General features: G+C 41.1%; 1 protein-coding gene across 2 annotated transcripts; it reads left to right on the top strand.

Moving 5' to 3' along the window:
* The first annotated feature begins 3,038 nt into the window (after positions 1 to 3,038).
* Positions 3,039 to 6,602, top strand: LOC145504722 (T-cell surface glycoprotein CD1e, membrane-associated-like). 2 transcript variants are annotated; one of them, XM_081486029.1, is made up of 6 exons: positions 3,039 to 3,191; positions 3,490 to 3,786; positions 4,383 to 4,661; positions 4,906 to 5,184; positions 5,589 to 5,682; positions 5,867 to 6,602. In XM_081486029.1, the coding sequence occupies exons 1-6, from the start codon at positions 3,131 to 3,133 to the stop codon at positions 6,003 to 6,005; spliced, it is 1,149 nt and encodes a 382-aa protein (XP_081342155.1). In that variant the 5' UTR covers positions 3,039 to 3,130; the 3' UTR covers positions 6,006 to 6,602. The 2 variants fall into 2 exon arrangements, with proteins under 2 accessions (XP_081342155.1, XP_081342154.1); XM_081486028.1 differs by having other exon boundaries at positions 5,814 to 6,602.
* Positions 6,603 to 11,325: the final 4,723 nt, after the last annotated feature.

The following is an 11,325-nucleotide window of genomic DNA, read 5'->3' as shown; positions in this document are numbered from 1 at the left end:
TTTTCAGGCTAGAATGTCTCCCCAGGTAAACATGTCATTCTGCTAAGAGAGTTCTTGGATTATTGTCATATGACAAAATGTCTTGTAGCCTGAAAGTCAGTAAAATTAGGGGTAGTAAATAATCTACTTAGTTAAAATTTTTTACATTTTCATTTATATTTATAGTTTTTGCAGGCATCCTCTTATATTAGTATTATTTTGCTTCTGCATATATTTTGGTCTGTGGATTTTAAACCATTTCATCTGCTTTCATTTTAGAAGGACTTTACAATTTCTCTTCAGCAGTTGGATCCCTTATTATTCTCCAACATGATAATGGATTCATTCATCTTTTGTTAATACACATTTTAAAGTATTTTAATTGCTTTAGAGATCTGAGCTGAATGTGCTCTCTGCCACCTTGATTTAATGTAGTTTTCTATAAATGTGATTGAAATGATTTTTCTAACTGACTTTATTTTATATTGTGCTCTTATGATAAATAAAATATAATTTGAAGTACAGTAATCCTTATTTCTCTCCTTTCTTTTCATTTTCCTTCTCAGGTTTTGATGAATTAATATGGAATTTAATTCCTTGAATATTATTACTTTTTCTGAGATAGTAAACAAATGTGTTAAATTTTACAAGTTCATTTTAAACACATATTTAGATTAACTATATATTTTAAAAATAACTTAAAAATAATTTTATTTATGTGTATTTTTTTGGCTGTGCTGGATCTTGATTGCTGTGTGGGCTTTTCCTTAATTGCAGCTATTCTGTAGTTGGTGCATAGGCTTCTCATTGCAGTGGTTCCTCTTGTTTCGGAGCACTGACTCTAGGGCACTCAGTGTTCAGTGTTTGTGGCACATGGGCTCAGTAGTTGTGGTTCCTGGGCTCTGGGGCACATGGTCAATAGTTTTGGCACACAGGCTTGATTCCTCCGTGGCATGTGGGGATCTTCCATGACCAAGGATCGAATCTGTGTCTCTTGCACTGCCAGTTGGATTCTTTACCACTGAGCCACCAGGTAAATTCTTAAAAATCATTTTATATCAATATTCTTGCATCATTTCTTGAGCTCTTTGTTGTTGTTGTTGTCCAGTCTCTAAGTTGCGTCTGACTCTTTGTGATCTTATGGACTGTGGCATGTCAGTTTTCCCTGTCCTTCACTATCTCCTGGAACTTGCTCAAACTCATATCCATTGTGTTGATGATGCCATCCAACCATCTCATCCTCTGTCACCCTCTTTTCCTCTTGCCCTCAATCTTTCCCAGGATCAGGGTCTTTTCCAGTGAGTTGGCTTTTTGCATCAGGTGATCAAAGTATTGAAGATTCAGCTTCAACATCAGTCCTTCCAATGAATATTCAGGGTTGATTTCCTCTAGGATTGACTGGTTTGATCTTGCTTTCCAAGTAATTCTCTAGAGTCTTCTCCAACACCACAGTTTGAAAGCATCAGCTCTTTGGTGCTCAGCCTTCTTTATGGTTCAACTCTGAGGCAAATTTTTGGTTTTACTCAGTTTCATAAAGGGAGTTGTGTGGTATATTGTTTGACTTCCTGAGGGTTCAAATATGGCTTAACTTTGTCTTTATGGGGGAATGATAATTTGCCTGAATAAAGTAATTTAGAATTATCTCATTACCTCAGAGTTCTGAAATATTTCTCCATAGCATCACACATGAGGAGTCTGAAGCCTGTGTCATTCTCCTCTTTCTAAGTAGCGTATGAAACTGTGAGTTTTTGCTTTTTTTTTTTTTTGTCCTTGGAATTCAGGAACAATACCAGGATGAGACTGAGTGTGGATCTTTTCCCACAATTATGATCACTATTCAGTAAGCTTTATAGTAAAAGTAGACATTTTAATTGGGTTTTGTTTTATTTTCTCCAAAGAAATTTATTCTCTGAACTTAAGTGTCTGGCACCAAGTAGGGACTAACTAAATGTCAGATGAATGGCCAAACAGAGGAAAGATGTTTCAACTGCCTTCAGGCTGCCGTAACAAATGTTAGTGAAAGGAACCAAAGTAGAGACTCAACTCAATAATTAATTCTCCCATGCATACCACAGTCCCCTAGAGTCACTTCCCTGCCTCCAATGAAGCTCTTCTCTAGTCAACAACCACCAAAGGGGACATCAGTGCTCCCAGGTCACACCCACCCTTCACACCCAGAGCCAAGCTTGCCCACCATCAGTAGACAAGCTCAACTCATTTGGGGTAAGGATGGGTCCCAAGGCCCCTGGATACTCCCCACAGACCCATTCACACAACATGACTGGAAATCCACCTGCCTCCCAGCTCACCATTTCCAGGTTAAACTCAGTCATAGACCCTTCAACAGTGATAACTAGTCTGACCAGGAAAACTGAGCAAAAGGGCATCTTCTATAGATTATCTGATAACCTGTATTGTCACTACTGCTTCTTTTTCATTGTGGATTATGAATGAGGTTTGCCTGTAGACTAACAGTTTCACTCAAAGTGTCTAGTGCTTCTGGCAATGATTTTGAGAAGACCAGAATGAAGGGACAGAAGGGGACTGAGATGACAGGTAGAACAGGCAGGACAAGTGAGAAGAGTGAGTGTTGATTCCAGAGGGAAACCAGTTGGTTAGTAGAGAAAAACAGGAAAGACCAAGGAGAGGAAAGGTAGCCAAGCGGCGTACAGGAGGAGGAGATCGCAGAAGGTTAAGGGGTGAGGAGACTGCTGAAAAGGCGACTGGGCACCACTGATCACCGTCCATCACTTCTTCTCCCAGAGGAGGACATTGAGAACCCAAGTATGGACTTGATTTCTCCAAGGCTAAAAGATGCTAAGTATTCTAGCCAAATCACAGACAATAGACTTTCTTCAGAAGCCAGGACTGGCTGCAGTAGAGGGGGTCAGGAGGGTATAGGCACAAGCAGAAGAAAATCAGGAAGTCAGGTAGTGGGAGAAGTAGAGGGGAAGTGAGAGACTGTGTGGGAGGCCTGTGACTGCCAGAGGCTGTAGGGTTTCTCTGGCAGGGAAGTCAACAGAGGGAGAGGTTTGTGTGTTGGTGTACCAAGGGAAGTCAGATGAGAGGGTGAGAGGGTAGAGAGGGGAACTGTGTCTGAGATCTGAGGGCAACTTGCCTGTACAGGCATCCTTCACCTAACAGAGCTTCAATGCTGCTTCTGCTGCCTCTGCTTTTCAAGGGACTTCTCTGCCATGGGGCAAGCACAGTGGGTAAGATGACCCCAGGTGGAAAGATACCCTTGGCTGGACACTGCAGGGTGGAGAGGTTTTGGGGAGGACCCAGGGGAAGGGAGTAATGCACCTACAGGATGCCCTTGGAGTCTGCACACCAGGTTAGTTCCAAGCAAAGTATTCTTTGTCGTAGTCTCAGTTAATCTGCCTGATTTTGGGGAGAGGATGCTGGCCCAGAGGAAGAGGCTGTGGGAATACGTGCAACCTGTGTAACCATCTCTATGCATCCTCTCCTCTATGGGGCCAACTTTTCCCATGCTTTCACTCTCTCTCTCAGGTCCTCAGGTTCCAGGACCCCATCATCTGGCTGCAGAAGAATCCCCCTCCTTCCGCTTGATCCAGATCTCCTCCTTTGCCAACCACAGCTGGACGTACACCCAGGGTTCAGGCTGGCTGGGGGAGCTAGAGACTCATGGCTGGGATAGTGTCTTGGGCACCATCCGCTTTCTGAGGCCCTGGTCCCATGGTAACTTCAGCAAGGAGGAGCTCAAGAACATCGAGGCACTCTTGAAGCTGTACTTCCACAGTTTCCCACGGGAAGTGCAGGCCTATGCCAGTCAGTTTCAGTTTGAATGTGAGTTCCTTATTCCAAGCTAATATTTGCCTGTAGGCTCTGACCACCTTTCAAAGGGTAGATGGAATATGGACCCTGATGTTGTTCCTTGTCTCCTTTTGGGCACTGTCCCTCCTCTGCTGCACCCTTCACCACCACCCCCACTCTACTTCTCCCACCCCAATACACATAGCTCTTACACTTCTGAAAATACCATCATGTTCTAGACCTTGAATAACTGTCTGTTCTTGATCTTCTTCTGCCCAGCACCCTGGCCTCAGAGTCAGCCTTTTCCTACCAAGATTCTGCCTTCCTTTCTTCCTGGCCTGAGTGTTTACAAAGTTCTGCCTGTACCTAACCACTCCCCAGTCTGCTCTTCCAGTCGATGTCTTCTATTTCTCTAACAGTCTTCCATCTAGCCCTTCCCCTTAATTATTTCAAAATACCTTTATTATCTCAAATTTTTCTTCCCACAAGCTTCCTCCCCTTTTCCTGTCCCACCTCTGGCCTTCCATGTGATTCCCAGCAAGTTTTCCTTCCTTTAAATCTCTAGGTTGTTTACTTTCCTTCCCTGTAATTCTTTCCATATTGATTCTCTCTTCCTTATCCACCCGCAGACCCCTTTGAGCTCCAGTTATCATTTGGATGTATAATTCATACTGGGAAGGCTTTGGAAATCTTCGTAAATGGAGCATATCAAGGACTAGATTTCCTGAGTTTCCAAGAAAATTCCTGGAAGCCATCTCCAGGAGCAGGAAGTCGAGCTGAGAATGTCTGTAGGGTGCTCAACCACTACCGAATTATTAAAGAAATTGTGCAGAGGCTTCTCAGTGACACTTGCCCTCGGTTTCTGGCAGGAATCCTTAAAACAGGGAAGTCAGAAATGGAAAGACAAGGTGAGCCCAACTCTTTCTCTCCTCCTATTCTTGGTGTTTCAACATCTGTATTTGAGTTTTCTACTCTTTATCAACCTTTTGAAACACATAATAAGAAACTAGAGGGTGAGGTGTTTGGGTTTTGAATTGTTTCTTAGAAAAGAGAAAGAAGTGATTACTCAAAGTACTTAAGGAACCTTAAGTCACTAAGCTGTAGCCTAGGGTGCCCTCCTAAATTCTATTTCTCCTCCTCTTTCCTCTTTAGTGAAGCCAGAGGCTTGGGTGTCCAAAGGCCCCAGTCCCGGGCCTGGCCGTCTGTTTTTGGTGTGCCATGTCTCTGGCTTTCATCCAAAGTCCATATGGGTGATGTGGATGAGGGGCAAGCAGAAGCATCCAGGGACTCGGCGAGGTGATGTTCTGCCCAATGCTGATGGGACCTGGTATCTCCGAGTAACTCTGGATGTGGCAGCTGGGGAGGCAGCTGGCCTGAGTTGCCAAGTGAAGCACAGCAGCCTAGGAGGCCAGGACATCATCATCCACTGGGGTGAGAACTGGGGCCTGCTGGGAGGTGATAGTCTTCTCATAGTAAAAACAGCTAATGAGTGAAGAACTTGGAAAAATGGCCAGAAATGCTATGCGCAAGAGGATACAGGTGGGGGAATCCATGGAAAGAAGGGTGGAGCATGACAGCAGTTAAATTTTAAGAAAATGCAAGAAAAGGATTGGAGGTACTAGAAAGAAAAAAAAAAAGAAGGACCTAGTGATTTGATGAAAGAGAGAAAAAGTGGACAGACCAGAGACACAGACTCAGGAGGAATTGAAATAAGGACTCTAGAAAAGACAGATTAAAACTCTGGGGAGGTCCCACCACTGTGAAATGAGAAGCATTAACTGTGGTAGAAGAGAGAGCACTTTATAGATTGATTTTCTTATTTTATCCCCACCTAGGTGGATACTCCTTCTTCTCGATATTGATCTGCTTGACTGTAGTAGTTACCCTGGTTATGTTGGTTATAGTTGATACATCGTTTAAAAAGCAGAGGTGAGTCTTGTCTTGTTTTGTCTCTTCAGCTTCTTATCAGCTTATTCTTCTTTCCTTTATTTTCTTTTCTTCCCCCTTTCTCCTTTCTGTGATTTCCCTTATTTGACCGAGATCTTCTTTTCCTCCCACAGCTCAAATCAGGATATCTTCTCTATCCATGTCTCCCACCCTGCCTTTCCCACAGGAGCCAACATCCAAGACCCCAGGAATTCAGGACATCAGCTCTGCTCGGCACAGGAATCCTGGATCAAAAACAGACTCTTAAAGAAATGGAGAGCCAGACTAAGTCAACTCTAGTGTCATTAGTTTTACCTTCCACATAAAATCCCTTTCTGCTTCTGTTTGAGCATGATTAATAGCTCTAAACAAAGCATGATTTTGCTAAAGCGGTTTGTTCTGTCAGAGACCCTCACCCTTTTGAAAATCTGTTTTCTTCCCTCCCATCTTCCAGAATATCTTTTCTACTTCAGCCACGTGTTCATCACTATTGATCCTTCAAATTTTAACTCAGATGCCTCTTTCTTAAGAACTTCCCTGGATCGTCCAGGGGAAAGCTCTTCTTTATACCCCAAAATGGACTGTTCTTCCTAAATGCACTCATCTCTTCCTACTCCAAACAGTAATTTTAAAACTTTTGTGTTTTTCTCTCATTTGCTTGAAAGCAAGATTTACGTGTTTGTATTTGTGTCCATGATCAAAAGCCTCACTTGGTTCATGGCAGACTGTGGACAGGTAACCTGTGCAGTTGTCACCATCTCAAAATCCTGTTCACTTTTGAAGGAGAGATACTGCATTTTCATTTTATACTGGCCTCACAAATTATGTAGCTGGTTTGTCCTGAAAGAGATCTTTCTCAATAAATACTGACTGAAATAAATGTATTGTCAAATAAATTGTCTTAATCCCTTTCCTCTTTGGCATCTCTGCATCATTTGGCTATGTTCTTATTAAAACTCTTTCTCTGTCTCCCACCAAAGGTGAAGGAGGCAGCTAAGTGTTGCACACTGTCATGGTATTCATGCCTCTTCAGAAATATTTAAGAAAATAATAACACATGAGATTTTCTCTTGTCAAAGAGAGAGTGGGGTTGGACTGACATTACTACTTCTCTGAGATTGTGTATTACTACATGTGTCTTTGTGGATACAGATATTCAGGGGATGCATTCATATTATGGGAAGTTAGGAGACTGAGGATTATTTTTATGAACAAAGCCAAGCAAGGAAGGGATACACTGATCAGACGCCGGCCTAGTTATGTTTGTTTTCTTTAGCATTTTGATTTATTGTTATTATTATTATGTATACTTTATTGTCCCCTTAATTTTTAATATGGATTTTAAGATTATCTAATTGTTTTATTTGAGATTCATTTGATGAGTCTGTTGGAGGGCAGAAAGCTATTAAGGTGTAGTATTCATACTGATGTCCAGTTGATATCTTCCCTCGGGTGGAGTAATTGAGCAGATTGTATAGATTTTTTAGGGGGAACTTAATACTCTATATGGGGCATTCCCAGGTGTCCCATTATCCAAGCTGTACTATTACACATGAACAGCATATTGAGGTCAGTCCTTTCCATATTGAGAGTTCATCACCTTCTGAATGCAGAAGGTATACAAACAGCCTATGTAGAGGCAACCACCAGATTTCAGAGAGGAAGGCAGAATTTTAAAGGGCTTTTGGAGCAATAAATAATGAGGTTCCATCACATGGTAGAAGGTCTTTCTCTATCAAAATGAAGATGCTCAAGTAGGAAACTTTCAGTATCTAACTCAGGTGTGCAGTTTAAGTATAGTTCTGATATCTCCTGTTTGAATACAATTTTTCCCCACTACCCTAATTTTTTGGTCACCGTAGTTCTTGAACTTCTTATATGGATCATGCTAACTTCTCTGGTCCTACATCTAATCTTTCCCCTACTGGATATTATGCTTCTTTGACACTAGACTTCTTTCTGTCTTTTATTAACACCAAAATTCTTTTGGCTCAAGTCACTATTATGCATATTTTCCCCTCCACCTGGACCATTCTTCACTCAGATTTTACATGGATTATTTTGGGACACCTTTCAGCTCTAAGCTCAAGTGTTATAGAAAAGTCTTTCGTTAAAAGTTTAGCTAAAGTAGCACATACCACCTCAATCATATCCTGCTCCAATACTGAATCAGCAAAAACGCTCTCATTTATTTTTATGTATTTACTGTCATTTTCATCTGAAATTTAAGCACTGTGACATCATAAATTTTATCTGTGTTAATGAAATTTGTATGCTAGTACCTAGATTGGGTACAAATAGCCTGATATAAAAGGGGTGATTAAAAATATTTTTGTTGAAGCAGCAAATGATATAAGCTTTGACTAGCTAGAAGAGATCTTAAAGTCAGCAGTCATAGATTTTCAGGTACTAATATGTTTCTGAAGTGCAGTTCTAGTGTCACTGAAAGATGTAAGTGAATCACTGTGGTTTGTGTGTGTGTGTGTGTGTGAATCATTGATATTGTGCAAAGATGGTAAAATGGCCATTGTCAGCTCTCTCTTTTCTTCAAGTTATTGTCTTTATAATGTGTCAAGATCTCAAGCCACAGATAAGACCTTAGGAATGAGGGAGGAGATCTTGGAAAATCTTGTCAGAGTCCTTCATACTGTGAGTGAAAAGTCCAGTTTACCATAATGTGCTACTCTAGATTTCTCTGCTATTGCATTTTAATGATCCCCAGGGAATCTCTTAGGGAAGGATGAATGTTGTATTTAGTGACTTTCAGGAAACTCTGGGTTCTTGAACACAATACCTTAATGCATTCTAATTCTACTTTCAACAAAGTACTATAGTTGAGAAGTGGGCATAAATTTGCGTGAGACACAAGATATACCTCCAGAAGAAGATGGATCTAGGATGCCTGCACATATGCACCCATCAATAAAACTGGCATAGATGGGTTCAAAAAGAGCCCTGAGAGGTGAACATATGATCACATTGCTAGAAATACCAGCTCAACAGGATTTGGGAAAGTTTAAAATATTGGTTAATGAGATTGCCAGAAAAGGTCTGTGTCATCACTTTAGTATAAACTTTTGGCCTGGGTAATTTAATCTGAGCTCCTGGGTGAGAATCTAGCATTTAAAAGCAAAATGTGTCACTTAATCACTCAGAGATGTCATCTAGTTTTTTCTGTTACCATATCATTCTGGATAGAACCCTGGAAGATTGGACTTAATGTTCTAGATGCTGGGGTGAGTTTTTCCACAATTAAGGATAATACTTTCCATTCCTGCAAGCTATAAGACCAAGAAGGTAACCTGTTTTGCTGACAGTGCAAACCTGGACCTTACTGTATTCTGTTGTGTACACAAATGCAGTAGAAGCAATAGGAGACGGCTTTGGAAATAGAGATGGAGGTGTTGCTCTTGGTTGTTGGTAAATTTCTCTAGGAATAACATTAATTGTTGGAGGCAGGCTGCAGTAGGACTGAATGAATCAGAATATGCTGGGGTCCAAAGTTGGAAAAACACTGTGACCATATGCTCTTGACAAATCATGGGCTTGGAGAATGTTTATCTGAAATCTTCTGCCTAATGAATGAAGTAAGCTGAGGATGTGAAAGATTTGAGTAAGTGGAGCAACATAAACTGAAACAGGGATCCAGGCCTTCAGTTTTTATCATTTGCAGATGAAAAAAGATATTCACACAGCACCTGCTTGGGAGCCTGTGCTCAAGGGGAGAGGATTGTTAAAAGTCTCTTCAGGCAACCCACACACAGTATCTACTACAGATCTTAGGGGCTTGGGATTTACCCTTAGGGAATTAAAACTAGCTTACAAATTTTTTTCACCAATCATTTTTCTTTTCTTATTTTCTTCTGTAATCTCATCATTTTACTAGCTTCTCAAGATCATGTTTCTTCTCTTTGCTTCATCATTCTTCCTGGATAGCCAGTCTCCAAAGCCTACTTTATAAGTTCGCCTATCCTCTATTCCCTTTTCCATAATCCTGAGCTAAATGTGAACACCACTGCCAAAAATGTAATACAAGTCAATGATCCCATTATCTATAATGGGATGACCACAACTTGAGCATTAGCTCAATTACTACAGTCAATGAGAAAAGTACCCATTTTATGGTTAAAGGTGACTGGATGATAGAATACACTTAAGTGGAGCCTGTAGTAGGTTAAACACTCTTCTACACACTTTATACATATTAACTCATGAGTTCTCAGAACAATCCTGATCTAGGTACTATTATTGCCGCTTTATAGCTGAGGCTATATAAGAGACTAAGTGAAAGTCGCTCCGTCGTGTCTGACTCTTTGTGACCCCACGGACTATACAGTCCATGGAATTCTCCAGGCCAGAATACTGGTGTGGGTAGCCCTTCCCTTCTCCAGGGGATCATCCCAACCAAGGGATCAAAGCCAGGTCTCCCGCATTACAGGCTGATTCTTTACCACCTGAGCCATAAGGGAAGCCCCCTGGGGATACATAGGCCCATAGGATACATAGGCCACATAACTAATAAGTATTACAGGAAGTTTTGCTTCAAAATCTATGCTTTAAGCACTACACTGCAGATTCAACAAATAATTATGTGACATCTACCATGTGATAGATACTATGATATATAGTTATACACAGCAAAGATCCAAGAGTAAAATACCCTTACACATAGAACTTACATGGTAGAGGGCAGGAGAGACAGACAACAAATAAATAAAAGAATTATATGTAAAGTTATGACATATGCTATTGATTATATTCTTTGCAGCCAAAGATGGAGAAGTTCTATACAGTCAGCAAAAACAAGACCGGGAGCTGACTGCGACTCAGATCATGAACTCCTTATTGCCAAATTGAGACTTAAATTGAAGAAAGCGGGGAAAACCACTAGACCATTCAGGTATGACCTAAATCAAATCCCTTATGATTATACAGTGGAAGTGAGAAATAGGTTAAGGGACAAGATTTGATAGACAGAGTGCCTGATGAACTATGGACGGAAATTATGACATTGTACAGGAGACAGGATCAAGACCATCTCCAAGAAAAAGTAATGCAAAAAAGCAAGATGGCTGTCTGAGGAGGCCTTACAAATAACTGAAAAGAAGAGAAGTGAAAAGGAAAGGAGAAAAGGAAAGATATACCCATCTGAACGCAGAGTTCCAAAGAATAGCGAGGAGAGATAAGGAAGCCTTCCTCAGCGATCAGTGCAAAGAAATAGAGGAAAACAATAGAATGGGAAAGACTAGAGATCTCTTCAAGAAAATTAGAGATACCAGGGGAATATTTCATGCAAAGATGGGCTCAATAAAGGACAGAAATGGTATGGACCTAACAGAAACAGGAGATATTAAGAAGAAGTGGCAAGAATACACAGAAGAACTGTGCAAAAAGATCTTCATGACCCAGATAATCACGATGGGATGATCGCTCACCTAAAACGAGACATCCTGGAACGTGAAGTCAAGTGGGGCTTAGGAAGCGTCACTATGAACAAAGCTAGTGGAGGTGATGGAATTCCAGTTGAGCTATTTCAAATCCTCAAAGATGATGCTGTGAAAGTGCTGCACTCAATATGCCAGCAAATCTGGAAAACGCAGCAGTGGCCACAGGACTGGAAAAGGTCAGTTTTCATTCCAATCCCAA

Source organism: Giraffa tippelskirchi, chromosome 5 (genome assembly GCF_054371585.1).
Source record: "Giraffa tippelskirchi isolate mGirTip1 chromosome 5, T2T-mGirTip1v1.2.pri, whole genome shotgun sequence".
Classification (NCBI taxonomy): Eukaryota; Metazoa; Chordata; class Mammalia; order Artiodactyla; family Giraffidae; genus Giraffa; species Giraffa tippelskirchi.
The sequence above is the reverse complement of the archived record's forward strand: the minus strand, read 5'-3'. Positions and strand labels throughout refer to the sequence as shown.